This window comes from Saimiri boliviensis, chromosome 13 (genome assembly GCF_048565385.1).
Source record: "Saimiri boliviensis isolate mSaiBol1 chromosome 13, mSaiBol1.pri, whole genome shotgun sequence".
Lineage (NCBI taxonomy): Eukaryota > Metazoa > Chordata > Mammalia > Primates > Cebidae > Saimiri > Saimiri boliviensis.
Genome location: NC_133461.1, coordinates 41,865,378 through 41,889,175, shown reverse-complemented (window position 1 = coordinate 41,889,175; position 23,798 = coordinate 41,865,378). Strand labels below are relative to the sequence as shown.

At 42.3% G+C, this 23,798-nt stretch overlaps 1 protein-coding gene across 9 annotated transcripts in view; it reads left to right on the top strand.

Annotated features, from left to right (window-relative positions):
* Positions 1-23,798, top strand: part of FHOD3 (formin homology 2 domain containing 3) — a 493,523-nt gene that overhangs the window by 38,371 nt on the left and 431,354 nt on the right. For all 9 annotated transcript variants that reach the window (XM_074383563.1, XM_074383562.1, XM_039463510.2 and 6 more), the window contains exon 2: positions 18,477-18,583. In XM_074383563.1, coding sequence (XP_074239664.1) covers positions 18,477-18,583 — 107 coding nt within the window. The remainder of the gene's footprint in view (positions 1-18,476; positions 18,584-23,798) is intronic.

The following is a 23,798-nucleotide window of genomic DNA, read 5'->3' as shown; positions in this document are numbered from 1 at the left end:
TACTGCTGGTTTCACGCTGCTGACCTTGAAATCCTCTGGTTATTGAGAAGGTGGCAGGTAGAGAACATTAGTGTTATATATAGTCAAAATTAAATGAAGAAATTGCACACTCAGTCGTATAACATCTGAGAAAAGAAGACCTTTGAGTCACCTGAGCCAGGGTCCAGATATATAGTAGAAATGAGCCAGGCACACCAGGTGGCTCTGGGTACTTGGTAGCATGTGCTTGGAATGAAGGGTGGTACTGCTCAGCCTGGCCTCCCTGGGGCTGTAAAGGATGACCCAGGGTTTCTGGATGTTTCCAACCTTCCGGAGAAGCTGGAAACCCGGCTTTTTATGTACTGCACCTTTACTTTTAACTATTGGCAGCAAGCAAAAGTTTCTAAAATGCCATGCAGGCCACACTGAGTGTGGCAGTGTTTCACCAGTTGCACCCTGATGTCCTGCAGGCCCTGTTGTTTCACGGCTGTGATGGATGACAAGCTGGCCAAGATTCTGCTGTTGGCTTGGCTCAGAGGCTGGCTTTCTTTTATCCCTTAAGGGTTGTTTCCTGGGGATGCTATGGAATGACTTGGGAGTTCTGGGTTTTCCTGGCCAGCAGGCAGCTCAGCCTCTAGTATTCTTAAAAGCTTTTCCTAGAAGTCTGCAGTCACAACCAGCTGGAGTTCCCTGAGGTGTGGCTTCTGCTCCTGGGCCTTTGTGTCACAGATGCCAGGTGAAGCTAGATTCTTGGCCTGTTTATATGTTTTCCCTGGGTCTCAGTGGGCCTTCCCTTATACCCTGGGACATATCTGCTCAGCGTGAAGGGTGCCGTGTGGATAAATATGGCAAAGTAGGAAGGAGATCTGGACACTGGTTACAGAGGAGAAAGTTCTGAACATATTGGGACTCCCGAGTTTCTGCTCTTGGTTTTCAGTCCAACCTGAGACTTCTGCCTTACCCCCCGGGGAAGCTGAAGTGGTGGTGTCTCTAACACCTTTTCTCAGGGTTCCTGCATCAGATCACCTGTGGGTGGTGGGAAATGTGCCATGTCCCAGGCTCCTCCTACCCCACAGAATTAGTATATTGGGGTATGTTCCAAGAATCTGCATGTTAACTGCTCCCACAATGTTGATGGAGGGATGGCAAGGACACTGGGCAGTAGGGTCTTATGATTCTAAGTCATGTTCTGTGGGCCCCACCATGTAGGAATGCAAGCAGATGAGGACAGGCAGCAGTCAACTGGCTGGTTCCAGCTCATAGCCCAGAACCCAACAGGAAGTATTAAGGGGTGGCATGCCCCAGGACCAACTCCATGGGTGTGTAACGAGTGCAGCCGCAGAGGGTCCCATATGTAGAAGGGGGCTTGTCACTTGGAATTTAATGCTATGTGGCTATAGTCTTGAAATTCTTAATTTTATTTCTGAATATGTGTCTTTCAAGCAAAGGCTGACGGGACAGTGGAGCAGGTGCTGAGTGCTGGGCACCTCTGCCTTCCTCCTTCCCCATGATGAGTGGTCTGCTGCCCATTCCCCACACCGCCCAGGGGCTTCTGCTGCTCTTCACCCAGCAGGGGCCTGTGTGCAGGTGCAGAGAGGGTTGGGGTTGGGCATGTTCCTCGTGTGCAGAGTGGTGGGGCCATGGCTGTGGGCACCTGTGAAACCCTGCATATGTCCAGTGAGTATCCCTGTGCTTGAGGAAGTGGAATAGTAAATAGCAGATTTCAAAAAACACCATGGCAGGTCAAAAGAGACTGCTGATAGAAGGAGAATGATTCTTTTCCCTGCTTTTTGAACATTGGGCCCCACATTTTTGGTTTATGCTACAAATTGTGTAGCTGATCTGAATGACCCTATGCCTAAACCCTGTTCTTATTGAATCTACTTTGTTGGTGGCTCACATAAATGAAATAATGCACCTCTTCCCCTAAGTTTTCATTTTTTCCCCCTTTCACCAACTCTTCGTTCTGATCATTCTGAGTCTTTCATATGTTTGTAAGTTTCTTTATATGTTGTGATATTTTTGTTTGAATGAATGTGAACAACAGGGATTTTAAAATATAAAGCCTTAACATATCAAGAGTCGTTGTAAACTTTTTGCAAGAGCTTTGACAATTTAAAGAGAATCAGTAAGAGTTATCCTATTTACATGGTTTCTCCAATAATTGTTCAATTTTTAACTGCATGAATTTGGTTATGTAGTTTAGCCATCTAGGAGTGGTTGGCATTGCCTCACTTTGTTAGGTGAGATAATAATAAATAAGCAGGATATACTTGGGACCTGCTGTGTGCTCTGTGAGTGTTTGCAGAAGAATAGGAGGTGAGGATTGGAGCATACATATCTTGCCAAAGATTTTTATTGTTTGAAGGTTGAGCAGCTGGTAACACTAGACCTAATTATTCTAGATGTCATAGTCTGTGTCTCAAGTGACCTCTCATCAGCATTTTTTGGTTGACCATGTTCTGCTAGAAGCACTCTTCCCTTGGTTTGTATGACAATTTTCTGTAGTTCTTTTTCTCTGGTTCTCTATGGCTGCTGCTGCTTAGTTTCCTTTTCTTTGATGTAGCCTCTAAATGCTGTTTGCTGAGGACTTAGTCCTTTGCCTTCTTTTCTTCCTCATTCTTTATTCTTTTGCAAGTAGCTAAGAACAAGGTCTTATGAACCATGTCATTTGGGTTCAGTTGCTACTAGTTGTGTCAATCTTGGGCAAGTTATTTGGTCGAATTACAGTGTTCTGTGAGCTTGTGCTACAGTTTTATATCAATTAAAGATGAAACAATAGTGCCATCCTCATAGGCTTATGTGAAGATTAAATTATTCATGTTAACTTGTGTTAATTGAATAGGAAATATTTTTAGCTATTAAAAGTTAGATGTTTGGGTTCTGCTTTTACCTATAATGAACTAGCTTGTAACAGAACAATATTCTACCCAGAACAATGGAGAAGCTAGCCAGAGGACCAAAAACATTTGTTCGAAGGCTCTGGAGAGCTAACAACGTGGCCAAGACCCCAGAAAAAAAAGAGATTCAGTGACGTCAGACAAATTAAGTCTGATATTCTAAGTTGCTTTTCATCTTGATGTATTTATCTATTCATCAGCAGCAAGTGCAGTGTCAATGAAAGTTGCTGAGGAAGCTTGAGAAGTTAAGCAGAGATAATAGTAGTTTCATTCTGCTGGGGAGAAAAAAAATGAAGATGGGGGCTCACCAAGACAGACAGATTCTGTTAAACACTCCAGGCATTCAGTTGGGACCTCTAAAGATTACGCCATTGAAATAGGGGTAACCGAATACATAATAGGTCATACACACACTGAAACCCAGATTTGAGTGAGTTTACTCCTTGTTTGGATTAAAGAGATCTATTCCTATGGCTTGCAGGAAGCTAAGGAAAATCCTCTCTGAAGGAAAACATCCAGAGCCTCCAAATATTTTAATAAACATTCAATAAAGACTTATCTGATATATCCAGAGACACAATCAAGAATAAAAAAGACCACATTAACATCTATGTGACCCAGATACCAGATATGATCAGATGTGATCTCTAAAACAGTTGTGATAGACACATACTAGAAAATAGATTGAGATAAAGAATTTTAACAAAACAAAGTAGAGATATACAATATAGATAATCAAATGCAAATTTTAGAAATGAAAAATACAAAAATTAAGTATGGATAAATGGTTCAACAGAAAATTAGACACAGACGGAGGGAGAATTAATGATCTGGAATATAGATCAGTAGAAGATATTAAGACCAATTTATGAAGAGCAGAAAATGGAAAATGCAGAAAGGAGCATAAGAAGCGTATGAGTCATGGGTCTAAAATATATGTATTACAATAACAGAATGGGAAAAGAAGAAGAATGGACATCAGTAATATTTGAAGAGGTAATGGCCAGTTTTCTAAAATCAACAAATGACATCAAACCATAAGTGCTGTGTATACTAGATAGGATACTTACAAGGTAATATGCACACAAGCACTTTATATTAAAACCTATGGTAATTAAAGGCAATGAAAATATTAAATGCAGCTAGAGAAAAACAGATTATCTTAAAAAGAGATATATCAGACTTATGTGATGTTTAAATATCTAGCTTACAAAATGACCTAAGCTAGAAAGCAGTGGAATAACAGTTTTAGAATACTCCAAGAAAATAACTGCTAATCTAGCATTCTTTATCCAGCAAAAACATCCTTCAAAGCAAAGGTGATATGATACTAAAAGTACAAGGAACAAGAGAAAATAAATAAATTGTACTTCATCAAAGTTAAAAACTTCTGTGCCTCAAAGGGCATCATCAAGAAAGTGAAAAACAATCCATGCAATGGGAGATTTTTGCAAATCACATATCAGATAGAAGACTTGTATTAGAATATATAAGAAGCTCTTACAACTGAACAACAAAGAAAAATGACACAATTTTAAAATGGGCAAAGGATTTTAATATCTGTTTCTCCAGAAAAGATATACGCATGCCCAATAAATACATGACAAGATGCTCAAAATCGTTAGCCATCATGAAAATGCAAATTGAAACCATGGGATACCATTTCACATTTATTAGGATTGCCATAATAAAAAAAGGCAAATAACAACTAGTATTGGTGAGATTGTAGAGATACTGGAACCTTCAAATATTGCTTGTGGGAATGTAAAATGATACAGCCACTTTGGAAGATGGTCTGACATTTTCTTAAAATGTTAATGACACAGCAATTCTGCTCTTAGATATATACCCAAGAGAAATGAAAGCATATGTCTACATAAAAACTTGTACACAGACAAATGTTATAGTAGTTTTATTCATAATAGCCAAAAAGTAGAAACAATCCAAATGTCCATCAACTGATGAATGGATAAATAAAATGTGATATATCCATGCCATGAGATGTTATTCATCAATGAAGGGATTGAAATATGAACAAATGCTACAGCATAGATGAAGCTCATAAAACATTTTGCTAAGTGAAAGAAGCCAGTCACGAAAGACCACTGTTATAGTTTTGATGTTGTCCCCTCCAAATCTCATGTTGAAATTTGATCCCTAGTTTTGGGGGTGGGTATCATGGGCGGTGTTTGGGTTATGGGAGTACATCCCTCATGAACAGATTAATGCCCACATTTTGTGGGGAGAGTGATTTCTTATCCATATTTTTTCCCACGCAAGAGCCGGCTATTAAAAAAGAGCCTGGCATCTCCGTCCCACCTCTTGGCTTCCTCTCTTGCCATGTGATCTCTGCACTGCTGGCTTCCCTTTGCCTTTTGCCATGAATAGAAGGAGCCTAAGGCTTTCACCAGATGCCCAGTCTTCCAGCTAGCAGGATTGTGAGCCAGATAATCCTTTTAAAATTATAAATGACCCAGTCCCAGGTATTTCTTTGTAACAACACAAAACAGACTAAGACAACTACATGTTGTATGATTCGCTTACATGAAGTGTCTAGAATAGGCAAATGTGTAGAGACAGAAAGGAGATTAGTAGTTGTCAGGGGCTGGAAGGTGTATATGTGTGGGAATGAAGGATCAGTGCTAATGGGTTTGTGGTTTATTTTGGGGGTGTTTGAGAGTGTTGTGAAATTCATTGTGGGTGATGGATACACAACTTTGTGAATATACTATGAGCTAGAGAATTATGCACTCGAAATAGGTGAATTATGTGGTATAAATTATATCTCAATAAAGTTGTTACCCCCAAAGTGGGGCTGAAATAAAGATGCTTCTAGAAAACAGAAACTGAGCAGTTTTGTTGTCAGCAGATTCTCACTAAAGAAATACTAAGGAGAGTTCTTCAGGCAAAAGGAAATTATTATAGATAAAGCACAGAAATGCAGGGAGGAATGAAGTGCAATAAACAAGGTAACTATATGGGTAAATCTAAAGGAATATTGGCTGCCAAAAATGATACTATTTCATGGGATTTAAAATATATTTCTCAGTATCTAAAAAGGTATAGCTGGCATGGTGGCACACACCTGTACTTCCAGCTACTCAGGAGACTGAGGCAGGAGGATTGCTTGAGCCCAGGAGTTTAAGACCAGCTTGGGCAATGAAGTGTGACCTTGTCTTAAAAAAAAGAGAAAAGGTGTAAATCATATTGAAGTGGTCTAGTGCCCTTACATTGTCTGGGAAGTGATAGTAGTAATTTAGCATAGTTTTTGCTGAGTCAGAAAGGCATATTATCTATAGGATAAATTACCAAAAGGCTTAATAAAAGAATGTGTGCCTGGCAATAAATAGAATACTAGAAAGGAATATAGAAGAATAAAGAATAGTAGATTAAACCGAATATGGTAGGAAAAGAGGAAAAAGGAAACTGGAACATGCAGATTAAATACTAAGCATGCAGATTTTAACTCAAACATCAGCAATCATTTTAAATTAACAGACCTTGATGATATATTTTTATTAAAAATTATCAGAGTAGGGCTGGGCATGGTGGCTCACACCTATAATCCCAGCACTTTGGGAGGCCAAGGCGGGCGGATCACAAGGGCAAGAGATTGAGACCATCCTGGCCAACATAACGAAACCCTGTCTCTACTAAAAATACAAAAATTAGCTGGGCGCGGTGGTGGCCACATGTAATCCCAGCTACTCGGGAGGCTGAGGCAAGAGATTTGCTTGAACCCGGGAGGCGGAGGTTGCAGTGAGCTGAGGCCGCGCCACTGCACTCCAGCCTGGCGCCTCGTGATGGAGTGAGACTCTGTCTCAAAAATAAATAAATAAATAAATAAATAAATAAATAAATAATCAGAGTAGATTAAAAAGCTATATTTTGCTTACAAGAGATACATCTTAAATATATGGGTATCAAATACCGTAGGTAAAGGACTAAAAGAAGACTATGCATGCAACACACTAACCAAAAGAAAGTGGCATGCCTGTGTTAATAACGAATGTACTCTTTAGGCAAGACACATTACTAGAGATAAGGAGAAAATCTCATAGTGCTAAAAGAGTCCACTAGGAAGTATTTGTCTGTGCCTAATAACTGAAATAAATCCAATATTGACAGAATGAAAAGGAAAAATAGAAAAATTCACAGTTGTATGCCTCTCTGTAGAAGAAGCATATAAAGAGCAGTGTAGAGATTTAAGCATCTAATTTAGCAAAGACTGCAGCTGTTAAAATACATTATTTTTATGTAGTGGGCCATAAAATAAGTCTCAAGAAATTTCAAAGAATTGAAATCAACAGTGTGTTTGTTTGATCACAGTGAAATTAAGCTAGAAATCTACAATAAAAGAGGCTACTAGAAAATTCCTAAATATTTGGAAATTATTTGGTACACTTTTAAATAATTGTAGAGTCAAAGAAGAAATCCCAGTGAAATTTAGAAAATATTTTGAATTGAACATAATAAAAATGTAGCGTATCAGATCCTGTGGACTATAGCTAAAATTTACTTAGAGGAAAATGATAGTCTTTTTAAAATTTATCTATTTATTTATTGAGACAGCATCTTGCTCTGTTGCCCAGGCTAGAGTGCAGTGGCATGATCATAGCTCATTGTAACCTTGAACTTCTGGACTGAAGCGATCCTCCCACCTTCACCTTCTGAGTAGCTGGGACTACAGGTGTGCACCACCACACCCAGCTAAGTTTTGAAATTTCTATTAGAGATGAGGTCTTGTGAAAATTCTAGCCTTAAATGCACATAATTGAAAAGAAGAAAGTCTGAAAATCTTAAGATTTTAGAGGTTAGAAAAAAAAATACAATGTGTCAAACACAAAAAACATAGAAGAAAATAATAAAGATAAGAATAGCAATTAGTGAGCTAGAAAACAAACTTACAGAGGAAAAGCAATATAATCGATAGTTGTTTAAAAAGACATTAATAAAGAACTTCTCCAAAATCATTAGAGAAATAATTCAGACAGCACAGTTAGCAATATCAGGAATTTAAAAATGGAATACTACTATCAATTCTCAAGACACATGAAGTTAGCAGTTATCTGTAGGCAGGCCAATGCACTGTGAGATTTCAACTGCCATGTTTTTATTCATGCCAAGTGCCCTGAATCTGTTTCTTTATTCACCATCCATCTCCACTAGTTTTAGACATACCATGTTAAAAACAAATCCCAATTTTGTCTGGGCACAGTGGTTCATGCAAGTAATGCCAGCACTTTGGGAGGCTGAGGAAGGAGGATTGCCTGAGCCCAGGAGTTCAAGACTAGCCTGAGCAGCATGGCGAGACTCCATTTATACAAAAAGTTAAAACATTAGCCAGGCATGGTGGCACACACCTATGGCCCCAGCTACTCAGGGGGCTGAAGCAGGAGGGTCACTTGAGCCTGGGAGGTCAAGGATGTGTTGAGCCATGTTCATACCACTGCATTCCAACCTAGGTGATAGAGTGAGACCCTGCCTCAAAACAAAAAACAAAACTGCAAAACCAAAAACCAAATCCTCATTTTATCCTATTTTCCTGCCCCCAAAGATCTATTGGTCCAGTGTTTGCCATATTAATGCAAATGGGAAATGGTGTCACCACTTGTTAATTTGCTCAAGCAAGAAACTCAAGATTTTGCCTGTCTATGTTGGATACCACCACATCTGATCACTCAGTCCTCTGACTTTTCCTTCTTCCCTTTCATGCCCTCCTTCTCTGTACCACTCCTCTCCATTTCCTTCTCTCCGTTTCCACTGGATCCACCATTGTCCAAGCCATGTTCAAATTTCCCCTGATCCTGGTGGCGGCTTCTTCATTTGTCTTCTCTCGTCCATCCCCACACTGCAACGCTGGTCCTGCACACATCTGCTCACAGCCATTCCATTTTATGGCTTCTTGTTGCCCTAGAATCAAGTCTAGTCTACTTTGGCCAGTGAGGCTCCCCACCGTGGCCCGTGGCCTGCCTCGCTTCACCGCCTTTACTGCTCACACTCTTTGTGACAGGGCTTTTGCTTCCAGTGTTTCAGTGCCTGCATCCCACATCCCTTCCGAAAGAAAACAAGAACAGAAACAACACAGGCAACTAACTCATTGTGTGCCTCACTTCCTGAACTCCCACCAGCTGTTGGGTGATCAGTCCTGTCCGCAGCCCCGAGCGCTCCGTAGGGCCTGATCTGTCTTGCTCAGGGCTGTCTGTCTCCCCAGAATACAGTGTAGTGTGTGGCATGGAGAAGAACATTCATTCGTTCGTTAATCTGAACAAATGAACAAACCAGGGATAATAATCATCCTGAAGCATAGTGTTGATACGATTTTCAACTTGAATAAAGTGATACAGAAAATGACAAAAGGTGCCTATAGACTTATGTAAAAAATATATTCCAGCTTTTCAAAGGAAAGTTTAATGTATTTTTGGCTATGTAATGGTAGCAAAAAGTTTTAAAATAATTCAAATATTTACCTATTTACCAGACTATCGCTTTCTCTAAATTGAATCTCTGAATGGGAGAAAACTGGCTGTAGGGCACATTGGGAGCCAGATGTAAGGCTGAGTGCCCCACAGGGTCGTGGGGTGAGCTTTACGCTGTGCTGAGGCACAGGATCTGAGAAATAAAGAGGACACAGAAGTACAAAGAAAATGCAGCTGGGCTCGGGGGGCCACGCCACCTATAAGCAGAGTCAGGCGAGGCCGGTGAGGCAAGGCTGGCAAGGCGCCTGGCAAGGCCCCGAATGTCCAGAAGCATGAGTATTTATTGTGTATAGGTTATGGGGTAGGGCAGTGAGTGAAATCATCTTTAAGGATAGTGATAGGGTCGTGAGCAATAAAACATGGGGTCCACCCCCATTAGGTCACCTAGGCCAGGAGGTGGACAGCACACAGCAAGGGGCCCGTTCCCACGAAGGCAAGGGCCGTGTGCAGTAAGGGGTCCACCCCCATTAAGTCACCGAGGCTTGAAGGTGGGCCGTGCACAGTGAAGAGGGTGTAGTGTGCGATTCTTCTATCTATGGGCAAGCTACTTCTAAGAAGATTTATGGGAGAATGCTTTAAGTCACATAGCAGTGACAAAGCTGTCAAGGTTACCGCCACCTTCTGGCAGCTTCCAATGGGTTCTATGGGAAGATGCTTTTCAAACAGCACAGTAGCAAGAGCTGATGAAGTTCACAGTCACCAAGGTGGATTGCCATTCTGAGGGTAGCCTTCCACAAGAACTGGAGCAAGGTCCTACAACTCCTTTATCAGGAGGAGTGGCTCTCGCCCCAAGCCTGCCATAGAGCGGGTGTCTTTACGATACTGAACGCTGCTGCTTGGGCCATGGATTCTTGTCCTGGTATAACTGTCTTCCCTTAAACCATGCTCTGCACTGTGTCTGCTCTAGGCATTCCTCCAACCATAAGCTGCTTATCCCTTAATTCATGCTCTGTACTGTGTCCACTCTAGGCATTCCTCCGATTATGAACTAAGATATAATTATAGGTATATAGGTAGGGAAATACTCTTTAGGCACTCATACTGTCAACTATTAATGCTTATATATAGAGGATTATATAAAGGGAGCCTTCAAGCCCTATTTCTATAAACTAATATATGATTATGTAAAGGATATATAAAAGGAAATAGCTGAGTAGTAACACTGTAAAGTGAGATATTCCTCAAGTCCTAACTGTGCAAGGGTTCTGCTTAGCTCTCATTCCTCGGTGCCTATATGGGAGGTTACCCACACCTGGCCTTTGTCTTTCTTGCAGGATTTGACAGAGGCTCTTGCCTTTGGTTGGTGAGCTGGGCTCTTTTGTTGACTTAAATAGAAATCTGGGGCTTATTTGAAAAATGCCTAAGTCAGTTTTAAGACATTGCTTCTCTTGCTTGGTGGCCACAAAGAGCATAACTTAGTAAATGTTTCTGAGAAAGTAAAGTCCAACCACTTTCAGAGTAAATACATTCATGTTATTTCATAACCCATATATTCTGGATTGTCAAAAATATCTCTGTACTTCATCCTAAAGCATTTATTTAAGTACCTGTGATGTGCTCATTTAGAAAAGGCCAAATGGGCCGCTAAAAATGTAAAAGTTTAAAAATGATTTGTTGGGGTTAGCCAGCAGGAGCTACTTTCTTCTGGTATCATGTGAATTGATTTCATGTAGTCTTTCTCTTAAGAAAATCGACCAAGGCTTACTTGTATTTTTTAAAATATGTAAATGTAATTACAGCTTTTTATGTGAAATGCATTATACATATACAAAGGAATAACATGTGAGGCATATGTATAGTTTGAAGGTTAATGAAATGAATACCACATTCTCACTATCACCTTAGGAAGTAGCAGAGGACAACCCCAGAGTGTGTGTGCCCTGTATCCTGTCCCTTTGCAATGGTTGTTATGGATTATGGGGGAATCATAGTCTGTAAAACCTAGAATGACTGAGCCAAGTTTTGTGTTGGGTTTTTAAGACTTGTGAAAGGGACATGTGGCACTGCTTGTTGGAAAGCTCTCTTTCCTAACATTTTTTTCTTGGCCTTCAAGTCCAGTTCTTTGTCTCTGCTCCGTTTAGAAGGAACCACAAATTCTAAGGAATCGGCCAGCTTCATGGCTGCCTAGCAACAAAAGTAGCATTTGAGGGGGGTAACAGGCGTAGCCGTATTGCAGCTGACCAAATGTAACATGCTGACCGATTCTGGGCTGCTCTTAGAACTGTATGTGCCTGAAGTGGGGCACTCAGGGGAGAGAGATGGGGCCCACAGCAACACTTCATTTATGAGCCAGGACTGGGGTTGGCTTTGGGGGCATGTGACTGATATAGTCAGAAGGCCCCATGCTTGAGGTTGCTATCTTGAAATTCTTCCAAATTTTATCTTTCAATTTGCATTTTGAAAGTGAAGTTCCATGGGTCCCTGGAGCATGCTCTGGGGGTTTGGGGCTTTGTGTGGTCTTGCCTCCTGTTGTCTCCTCCTGTTCCTGGGAGGGTCCTTGGCTGACTGCTCCCACACTCCCCAGTGCTCCAGGCTCTGCTTGGGCTCCCCTTCCTTGCTTTTACCCAGCCAGTGCTACTGCCCTCTGCCCCAAGCAGGACTTTGGGCTCAGGTAAGGTCAGGGTTAGGTATATTCTTTCTCTGTGGCACCTCAGGGCTGGGCAGGTAGTGACCACCCCTGCCTTGAGCCTGCAGTGTCGTGGTGCATTCAGTGGGCAACTTGAAGGGGGAAAACCTCTCACTCACCACCCATCCAGGTGCAGAGCACGTGGAGTGTGAATGTTGCTCTCCCTGTCTGCTGTGGGTTGGGGTGGCAAGCTCATGGAAAGAAGAGCGTGACAAAGTCAGAACCCTAAAGTTGCTCTTGAGCCTATGTATCAACTGAAAGTTCTGGTTTGGGCCAGTTTGGCCAATTTCTGTCTCATGTGCCTGTCATGTATGTCACCTGGAGGCTTGACCATCCAGGTTGTCCTAATGTGACATGTGGCAGTTGGCAGGCTGTGAGTGGGGGTGGTAGGAACAGCCAGGCCCAAGTCTTTCATCCTCCAGTGGGTAACCCTGGCATCTTTAGGTGGGGGCAGAGCTCCAAGAGCAGCAAGAGAGGACAGCCCCAGTGAGCAGGTGCCTTCCAGGTCTCTGCCAGGTCACACATGACCCTGTCCTGTTGGCCAAAGCAAGACACAGGCCACCCGGATTCCAGGAGTAGAGGAAGAATCTGCCTCTTGAGGGAAGTTGCTGCAAAATCACATTGGGAGGATGTGGATGCAGGGATGGGGGAACCGATGACGTGCCCTAAGCTCTTGTGCTTTCCTTCAGGTTTACTTTCTTCTTTTTAAGATCAGATTATGTTTTCCCACTTCTGGCCTACAACCAAACCTGGTTTAAAGAGTAGCCCTAGTGTATATATTTATAGAACGGTTCTGTGCAAATCTATTTCAGGATTACACATAAATTTTATTGCCTGAGCTATGGATCACTGCGGACCTGCTGCCAAAACCTAGATAATCATTAAGCTACCCCAGTAACATGCTGCCTGTTTCCAGAGAATGAGATCCTGCTTTATTGGTGTGTTTTAACCCAGGCAGAGTGGCACAAAATCCTGGATATTCAAAAGCACACTTATTGTGGATCTGAGTCTAGCTGCCAGCTGAGCACCCTGCCTCCCACCAGAATCCTGGCCACAGGTTTACAGCCCTAACTGTGTGAGCCTGTGACCCAATCTGAAGTCTTCCAGCTGCACTGCTGTCACTGCCCCTAAATTTACTTAATCACCACACTTCTATAATAGCCCTGTAATGTTATCTTTCCCCGTGGCTCCTGGCTTTGTCTTATGTCCTGAAGTGCCCGGCAATGTCCTGGCCACCAAACCTAGAGCCAAGAAAGGACTGCAGGGGACATGCTGCCAGGGGATCAGGGTTGACATGAAAATCGTGAGAGTCAGGAAATTCCAGGTCCCTTAAGTCATTTGGGAAGACATTTGACAGGAAAGGCCAAGGAACGAGATCAGGTTGCCTCCGTGTAGGTAAGAACTGAGATTCCTCGGCAGGGACTGGTCTGGCTGGGAGGTGTCTGAGTTGTACACTCTGTAGGGGAAGGTTTGATATATCTGTCTAAATCTTTATAATAACCAGATTGGAATTAATTGCCATTCACTGTCTATTCATATTATTTTTGAATTCTTTGGAAAGTTAGTAACTGTTACTTAGTTACCACTGACAAGATTGAGGAATTCATTTAGTGTATCTGTGAATTTGCTTATGAAAATGATAGCTAAACATGACCCTATCCCCACGTATTTAGGAACTTTTACTGTTTTTGATGTATCGGTCCAGCCAAGCAGCACTGTATTCTTCCCCCTTGGCTCATGTGATGGTTTAAATATTAATCTCCTGTGTCTTGGGTGTAATGATGGAGTGGGGCTTGTGTAGTAGAGTGGCTCGAGTGGTGTGTGTTGACTCATTTGCTGTCTTCACAGCCCTCGTTTTGTTAGGATCCTCTTTGCACACACTTGTCCTGTCTCCCTAAGGGCAGCCCCTCTTCCTATAGCTGCACTGTGAGGACTCCACGTTCCTGAGAGATTAACAGACACAGATTCTTCTCTTTTTCAGTTGAGGGACTCACTAGCACAAATGGGATGGGCTTGCCCACCCAATCATTAGGGGATCAGGGTTGTGGCATCTGGCTTAGGAGGTAATGACACCCTCTAATCCTGGAGGGGGGACTCGGGCAGTTCTATGGAGGATGCTTAGGTCTCCGCTAATGACAGCAGAAAGAATATAACTGAGAATGAACGTCCACCCATTTTGACAGTTGATTTAGATGGTGTTTTATTCTCTTCTGTGTTTGATTTGTGTGTTATACTTACTCAATGAAACTATCTGTTTGAGGGAAGGAAGTGATTATGTGTTCCTTGGTGCCCTGCCTGTGCCTGACATATAATTTTGTTAAAATTGAACTGTGGAAATGGTAGCAGTTAATGCTGCCCAGAATATGAGAAGAGGAATGGCAAGAACAGACTGTTGTGCTAAGGTTTGAGGATTCTGTTGTCGGAGGCTGGGGAGATGATGGGGCTTCCTGTTACAATCTGGGGTTGGTGTGACGTACTTTGAGGCAGATACCTGGCAGGCCAGGGTGAGTGTCCAGGAAGGTAAGATGTTTGTCTTGGGCTACTAGGAATAAAATCTGAAGATGTGAGATGGAAATGACATGCAAAATAGCCCAGATGAGGCTACATCTGCTGACCACCAGTACGTCCTTACCTCCTCCCAGTCTAAGGAGAAGACCACAGAGCTTACACAGGGCTGGTGGAGACTGATAAGACTGGGTAAGGGTCTCTCAGTCTTTTCATCTCTGCTGTCTTCATTTTAGGTACCGCAACTGAATGGCCAGGAGCAATACGTGCTGGTGCTGGCCTGGGTGACCTGCAAGACTGATTGTCAAATTCTCAGGAATTTCGTGAGCCACTTGTCAAACGTAGCTATTACTAAAAATCAAATTAGCTAGGCACAGTGGTTCATATCCATAGTCAACACTTTGGGAGGCTGGGGTGGTAGGACTACTTGAGGCCAGGAGTTCAAGACCAGTGTCTGAGCAACAGTGAGAGCCCTATAAAAAAGAAATAAAAATAATAAATAAAACTAAAAGAAATTTAAAATATGTAAGAATTATAGAAACTCACAATTGAGCAGATTATATTAAACACAAAGGTTATAGACAGTCACAGCGTATCACTTCCTAATTATTTTACTCCGTTCTGCTACCTCTGTTCTCCAGGTTACTTAGATCTTACAGATCTGTGTGGTGGAAATGGTATATACCGGTGAACTGCTGCACACCTCTTTCTAACCCCATGCTCGGTCACTGCGCATTGGTGGCTTGACACAGGCTCTGGTGGGAGTATTTATGCCACATTCATGTGCGTGCTTGGCTTCTCTCCCAACAGCACTTCTTCTTGCTCTTGGTTCTCTCCCTCTGGCCGAGTGTGGACCACAGACTCAGAATGACTCAGATCTCCTTGAGGAGAAGCAGAAACTCTTTATCCCAGTGCTTCTCTAGGCTCATATGTTTCCGGGGGTTGAGGAAAAGCACATTGTGGTGGCTTAAAGAGCTTTCATCATCACATCTTTCAGTCTGTTGATTATATGTGGGATTAAAAATAAGCAAAAGTGTTGATACTATCAGCTGAATACACTAAATCAGATTTCTTGGTTAATAACAGCAGTAGAAATTAAAGCAAGAATGAGCTGCCAATGATTACAACCAGACACATGGTCCTCTGTACATGTTAACAGGTCCAGTTTCCACTGGAATTTTCCACCCAGGATGGCAAAGTCTGATTTCAGTCCTGCCTACTGCTTCCATAGAGTAGGGGAGGCAGCTCCTGCGTGTTTCCCCAAAACCCTGGGCACACCTTTGACACTACGGTACAGAGAATTTGGCTAGTTTGTAGTAAATGCCTTCTCAAATCAGATGATCCATCTATAAGGTGCTGCTCAAGAATGCTGAAATCCCCCAGCAAGCCTTTAGTAATTGTGAGGTACAGTCTATTAGAGAAATAAAAGAAGTGAATCAAATAGGATTAACCCTTTCAAATGACTGAACTAGGTATTTCTCACAAATAATAAAGAAGAAATCTCTTTCATTCTGTTGCGGATAACAAGAAACAAGGAACTGCAGGGTCTCTAACAAGAATTAACAGCCTGTTATAGCTGCTGCTTCTAAATAGTATGACAGTTTGCATTTCTCTTGTTGAGGATAATAGCAAAACTTTTCTATCAAAACAAAAACTAATTCCTTATTTGAAATCTCACTTATAGCAGATTATCAAGCATTCATCCAGATGTTTTAAAGTAACTACATATTTGTCTCCACTTTTTCCCAAGCTGTCATTTTGGAATGACAGCCTAACTCAATGAGAAGATGAATTGAGTCCCTCTTATAGCTCAAGAAATCAGGCATGATTGTGTAAGTTTAGATTTCCTCATAATATTAATCTGAATCTTCTTTGGTAAAATTATTTTCCTCTATTTTTAAGTGTAATCATTCTAGATGTAGTGTAATGCTAACTGCTACCTGTAGTGACCTTAAAACCTTAATGAGTTAGCACAGCAAAGGCTCATTTCTTAATCTTGCCACAGTCCAGGATGGGTCAGTGGGTCTGGACAGCAAAGTGCTCTCTTCCATGCAGTGACTCAGGAACCCAAACTCCTTGCATTTGGGGCTCTGCTGTTTTCTAGGTTTCAAAGTCTCCTCTGGCTCCTCTGCATCTGGCCATAGACAAGAAAGAAAGGTGGACAGTTGTGCAGAGGTGTTATGGCCAAGCCTGTTGGGGGCCTTCTTCACTTTCATCCGTATTCTATTGGTCAGTACTCAGTTATGCAGCCAGAGCCCAACTAAAAGGCAAGCCTGTGTGCCTGGGAAGAAAAGGGAAAGGCAGTGGCAAACGCATGGCCTTTGCTTGGTCATACCAGAATACTCAGGTGATACAAGCTGCATTTTGCACCATGACAAAATTTTCAAGTTCTTTGTGGGTCTTGGGCTGTAGAGAGGGTACAGAGTGTAGTGGTTGAGACCATGTCCTCAAATCAAACCACTGGTATCCAAATTCCACCTCTACCATTTACTAGATGGTGAATTGGGTAAGTAACAGCCTCTCTCTGTGCCTCAGAGTCCCCATCTGTAAAATGAAGAAAATAGTAGAACATATAGAGTTTGTGAGAGAATTAATTGACTTCCCATGTACAAATGTTTAGAACAGTGCCCAAAACATAATGAACAGCATGTAAGTGTTAAATAAAATTTTTGTCTGAGTGTGGTTGCTTACATCTGTAATCCTAGCACTTTGAAAGGCCAAGGCAGGAGGATCACCTGAGGTCAGGAGTTCAAGACCAGACTGGTCAACATGGCAAAACCCCGTCTCTACTAAAAATAAATAACAAAATTAGCTAGGCGTCATGATGGGTCTTGTAATCTCAACTACTTAGGAGGCTGAAGCAGAAGAATTGCTTGAACTCGGGAGGTGGAGGTTGCAGTGAGCTGAGATCACGCCACTGCACCCCAGTCTGGGTGACAGAGCGAGACTCTGTCCCCGCCAACGAATAAAACAAAAATAAAAAATTTTAAAAATGAGATCAGTGCACATGCTGGTAGTCCCAGCTACTTGGGAGACTGAGGCAGGAGAATCACTTGAACCCAGGAAGTGGAGGTTGTAGTGAGCCAAGATGAAGCCACTGCACTCCAGCCTGGGTGACAGAGCGAGACTCTCTCTCAAAAAAAAAAAAAAAAAAAAAAAAAAAAGGCCAGGCACGGTGGCTTACAAGTTCAAGAGATCAAGACCATCCTGGCCAACACGGTGAAACCCCGTCTCTACTAAAAATACAAAAATTAGCTGGGTGTGGTGACATGCGCCTGTAGTCCCACCTACTCAAGAGGCTGAGGCAGGAGAACTGCTTGAACCCAGGAGGCGGAGGTTGCAGTAAGCCAAGGTCTTGCCACTCTGGCTCCCAGTGATGGAGCGAGACTCTTTCTCAAAAAAAAAAAAAAAAAAAAATCAGTAACAAAGAGACCTAATTTCTTGTGTGTTATGTTGTAATTTGGGTATATTGCCACTCAGTTGGAGGATGTTTCAGTTCAATTGTAAAAATACTTTATTGAGCAACATTATTTGTAATGTGCAGAATATGACCATAGAATCTGAATAAGCAGGCTTCTCACTGAATCAAAGGAAATAGCATATTTTCCCCACTAAATTTGCCTTTTAAGCTCTGTGACTCGATACATTGTGATCTTGATTTCCACTCTTGAAATGCCAGGTCTCATCTGGGCCCCTCAGGGTGGAAAAAGGTTCTGGTGTGGCCCAGTGCCCAAAGAGCTCCTTCAGTGGCCCAGGGCGCAGAGGGTGCTGTCAATATCACTCTGTTAAGAGATGCCTCATCCATCCACTTGGCATGCAGATTGTTCCCAATCTATTTCACTAACACACTACCTCTTCAAGTTATGATCTACATTTCAGGATATTGCTTGATCTTACAGAACACATGAAGGCAACAAGATGTGATTTCTCCATATGTAGTCCACATCTGAGAAGCAGGTTGGGCATAACGGGCTCTTTCTCTTGCAGCTGGATGACTGCACTCTGCAACTCTCTCACAATGGCGCCTACCTGGACTTGGAGGCCACCCTGGCAGAGCAGCGGGATGAGTTGGAAGGCTTCCAGGATGACGCTGGGTAAGAGCAACTGTTGACCCTCCTGACTGGTTCCCACTTGCTAGGAAATGGGGGTACATTGAGGCCTTAAAATATTTAAAAGGAACTACCATGGCTTTGACCTTCTCTTAATTCTGAATCACAGATGAGGGAGATGTGAGTCATCAGTGGTGACTACAGACCCGTTTCCATTTTGAGCAACTTTTCTTGATGGGTACTCAGGAGTAGTTTTTCCTAGGAACATTTCTGATAATCAGGAAGATAATATTTATATTTAAGTTATTTTAAATTAGATATCCCAATTAAATAGATATTTTCCAGCCAGATTGGTGGTTCACACCTGTAGTCCCAGCTACTTGGGAGGCTGAGGTGATAGGATCGCTTGAGCCTGGGAGGTCAAGGCTGCAGTGAGTCATGATTGTGCCACTGCACTCCAGCTTGGGTAACAGGGCAAGAACTTGTCTCTAAAAATTAATAAATAAATGGGTATTTTCCAGATTTTAGTGAATTCACAACTATTTTAGACATTGTGTTCAATGATAATCTACTGGATATTTTCTTAGCAAATGCTCTAGTAGATAGCCTTATACAATATCATCTTTTAAACTCATTACTGGGGAAAAATAATTATTAGTTATGTTAACTAATGTCAACTTACTTTTGCCTATACCTAGAATTGCTTAATACTTTTGCTGAATAAAGAAATACTCTGAGTCTGAATAAAGCAATACACACATAAAAAATCAGAGATGTGCACAGAAAGTGAAACCTCTCTGGAAATGTACCCATATAAGCAGCCATTCTGATATTTATTAGATTACCGAAATAGCCCCTGATGAGGCCCCACCTTTCTCCTTCTTCTTTTTATTTTTGATTTTTTTTGAGACAGGGTCTTACACCAGTTGCCCAGGCTGAGGTGCGGTGGTGTGATCTCGGCTCACTGCAGCCTCTGGAGTAGCTGGGATTATGGACATGTGCCACTGTGCCCAGTGTGCTTGCTTGCACGTGCTCTCTCTCTCTCACTATAAAATTATGCATATATAATTAATCAAATTTTATATATATGTAAAATTTATAAAATAAATTTATAAAATTATATATATAAAATTTTATAAAGTAAATTTTATAAAGTAAACCTGTCATCCAGGCTGGAGTGCAGTGTGGCATGATCTTGGCTTACTGTAACCTACACCTGGGTTCCAGCGATTCTCCAGCCTCAGCCTCCCAAGTAGCTGGGACTACAGGTGCGCACCACTACACCCAGCTAATTTTTGTATTTTTTAGTAGAGACAGGGTTTTGTCATGTTGCCCAGGCTGGTCTTGAATTCCTGAACTCAAGCAATTTGCCCTCAGCCTCCCTAAGTGCTCCCGAAGTAGGCTGTGAGTCACTGTGCCCAGCCTACTTCTTATCCATCTTAAACCATGTATATCTCTGATTTCATCACCCTCCTCAACTTAAGAGCTTTCTTGATACTTTGCAAATAATGCTCAACTATCTTAACCTGCTGTCTAGGAGCCCCCAAAAGTTGTTTGAAACTACCTTGCCCAAGTTAAAAAATATGGTCCACTGAATACTACCTGAGAGTACTCATTTTTCATGAATAGTTCAGTGAATGGCGAAAAATTGGAACCTTCTTAGTGTTAGTTTCATGTAGCTATTTGACTTTAGTATGTACTGATGGCTTCCTGGGTTTCCCCTGTTTTAACACCCTTCACAATTTATGGTCATTGATTGTGCTGCTAGTTGTCCCTCTTCTCTGCTGCTAACACTTTACTAGGTCAGAACCATGCTCGTCTGAATTTCCAGTACTTGGCATTTTCTCAGCATGTTTTATGTGCTTAGGTAATACTGGTGGCCAGGTGAATGGCACAGTGCCAGATGGATTCCTGAATAGCATGGCCATGTGCACCAGGAAGACCCAGGTCCTTGTTAGGATTCAGCAAGGTGCTCTGAGGATACCCTTCTTATCTCCAGAGTGGTAGTAAGGGGCACACCAATAGTATGTGAGAAAGGATCTTGGAAACCACTCTAGGCTGTGCAAATAGGAGGGGTATCTTAAATCACACCAGATTCTACTCATTGCTATATTTAAAATTAACACTACTAGGCTGATAGATTTGGGAAAATTCCATTGCAATAGTTTTTACCAAGTATTTGACAGTGCCATCCTTTCATATAAGATGTCAGAATGCAGGCTAGATGATAGTCTAATTGGATGACTTCATGGCTCATTGATCAAACAGACCCCCAGGAGTGTTATGAGTAGATCATTGTCAGCTTGAGAAATATCTCTAGTGGTGTTATGCTTGGTGACCCTGTCCTGTTTCTTTTTTCTTCTTTCTTAATGAAAACTTGAATGATTTGGAGATGGCAGCTCAGAAGAAAAGTGCTAATGTATTGATAAAAGCATAAGACTAAAGGGTGTGGGAGAAAAAGAACATTTTTGGATCAGCTGCTATGCCAGGTAGTATATTAGTCTACCTGTTCATGGGATCTTTAGTAGTTAATTATCATAATAGTCGTGTAATTGGATTTTATTGTCTCAATTTTTCATTTAAGACAACCAAGGGTCAGGAGTTAAATTATGTGTCCAAGGTGGCAAAGCCAAGTTTGAACACAGGTATGACCAATTCCCAAGACTGTACTCTTCTGCCATCCCAGGGGCTTCTGGGCAAAGGTACTTTAGGTTCTATGCAGCATGTACATTTGCACCTTTGGTGGCATGAGGCTGATTCTTACGAGGACAATTGGTCCTGTTCTAAAACGCTGTTTCCAGTTGAAACAGTTTTGCTGTCATCATTCATCACTGACACAACAGTTCACCCTGGCAACACCTGTCTCCAGATGCTGGCAGTTCCTCCACAGCTGCTCCTAAAGGGCCAGGGTATCCTGCTGTAAGCTCCCCAGAGTAGATCCTGGTGCTTGTATTCTCCCTTTCTTCCCTTCTGAATCATTGCTTGGCCACGAATCCATACAGTAGGTAGAGGTTGGATCCCGTTTCTGTACTCCAGTCACTAGGGTTGCTGGGAGAATGAATTATGAAAGTTGAGAAAAATGGGACTCAAGACTTGGTAAACTGCAAACAGGAAGGTAGCTACACATTTAAAATATTTTTAGAAAAATTTAAAATTTTAATTATTTTTGTTGGGGTCTTGCTTTGTCACCCAGGCTGGAGTGCGGCAGTACAATCATAGCTCACTGCAACTTCCACCCCCCAGGCTCAAACGATTCTCCTGCTCTGGCTAATTTTTGTATTTTTTGTAGAGACAGGGTCTCCCTATGTTGCCCAGGCTGTTCTAGAGCTCCTAGACTCAAAACAAAACTCCTGTGTTAGCTTCTCAAAGTGTTGGAATTATAGGCATGTGTAGCTAGACGTTTGACAAGTGTGCCCCCAAAGCACCCCAGAGTAGTGCTTTGTATCTTTGAAATAGACCTTTTAGTTCCTCTCCTAGATGTGTGGCATTTGACAAAGTCTGTGTGCCTCCCATGAGTGGGAGTTATAATATAATTACTTCCCAGGTAAGATTTGCTCTTTGGAGGTATGAAAATGGCAAATAGAATACCATTTTTTCTCTTGATTTCTTTGTGTCAATTAGAGCAAAATGTCTGCCACTATTGTGATGATCTAATGAAGATGTATGAGTCTGTGTGAAAACTGTGGTGTTTTTCATACCATGTGTTCTGCCTGAGTTTCCTTGCTGGAGGAGTTTGTTTCTTTGTTCTCGTCCATTACCCTGCACTTTTATGCCAAGACTAAAAATTAACTCGTTGTTTAGAATTATCACTCAGGCTCTAGCTATTCAGAGAAGAGGAGAAAGACCTTCAAAAGTAGAAGGACAAAGTAATTATGTTAACAAAATAGAGCCAGGTCTGTTCATCGCCTTCCAAGGCCAGGGAAATTAGCAAGCATGACTTGGTGCAGCAGACACAGAAGTTGCAGCCTCCAGGTTATTCTTTCTGATGCTGTCATTGTGTGGCCTGGGGCAAGCCACTTTACTTCTGATAGTTTATAAAACCAGGACACTTGTGACCAGGCGCAATGGCTCATGCGTGTAATCCCAGCACTTTGGGAGTCCGAGGCAGGGGGATCATGAGGTCAAGAGTTCGAGACCAGCCTGACTGATATGGTGAAACCCTGTCTCTACTAAAAATATAAAACTTAGCTGGGCATGGTGGTGGGCACCTGTAGTCCCAGCTACTTGGGAGGCTGAAGGAGGAGAATTGCTTGAACCCAGGAGGCAGAGGTTGCAGTGAGCCAGGATTGTGCCATTGCACTCTAGCCCGGGTGACAGAGTGAGACTCTGTCTCAAAAAAAAAAAAAAAAAAATGAGGACACTTGTAACATTTATTTATAGAATAAGGAAAATATGATCCAATCCCAGTTTTCTTCCTCTGTGAGCAGGGATTCTGATGGGGTCTCTGGCACCTGAGGAGAGCAGTGTTATATAATGTTAGGGACACAGGCTTTAGAGTTAGTCTCATGGCTGTTTGACTATGGGAATGTAACTTCTCCTCTCTGAACCTCAGTTTCCTTATAATTGGGGGCAATATTATCATAATACTGCTGCTTTGGGTTGTTTTGAAGTAAAATATGATAAAACCTTAACTAGTTCCTTACACATAATCCACACTCAAAACTGTTAGCCCCTGTTATAATGATAGTCCGATCCTGGGAAGATGATACATTGAAATGGGAACCACTGGAATTTAGACTTAGAGGATTCCATGCAGGTCAGGTGCCCTGAGATCTCGACTTTTAGTTGAGAGACTTCGATGGAGGTTTGCCGACAGGGCCGAGCTGGCCAGAACCCTACTCCTCCCTGTTGCTACCCTCAATGTCTTTGAAAGGAAACCAATGCCAGCCCCGGTCCACAGGACACTGTCATAGAGAAGGCGGGCTTTTAGGCAAGGCCAGGGGGAGATAGTGGCTTTGGGTATTTGGAAAGTATCGCAGGTGGGAGTATGGCATCAAGCCAAGCACGATGTTTCAGGGACATCGTGAGGATGAGTGTGGTAGCTGGACATGGCATATACATTCACAGGTGCTCCTAACTTCAGGTAACTTGGGGCGTTCACCTTTTCCTTGGCATGCCTCCCTTCAGGCCTGTGCCACAGGGTTGGCCCTGAACATAGCTGCTCTTACTTGCTGTGTAATGCTGTTCACTTTCTCTCATCTGCCAAGGGGGCTGCTAGTCCTCCCACCCTGGGCCTATGTGCTTGTGTGAGGCTGGTGGC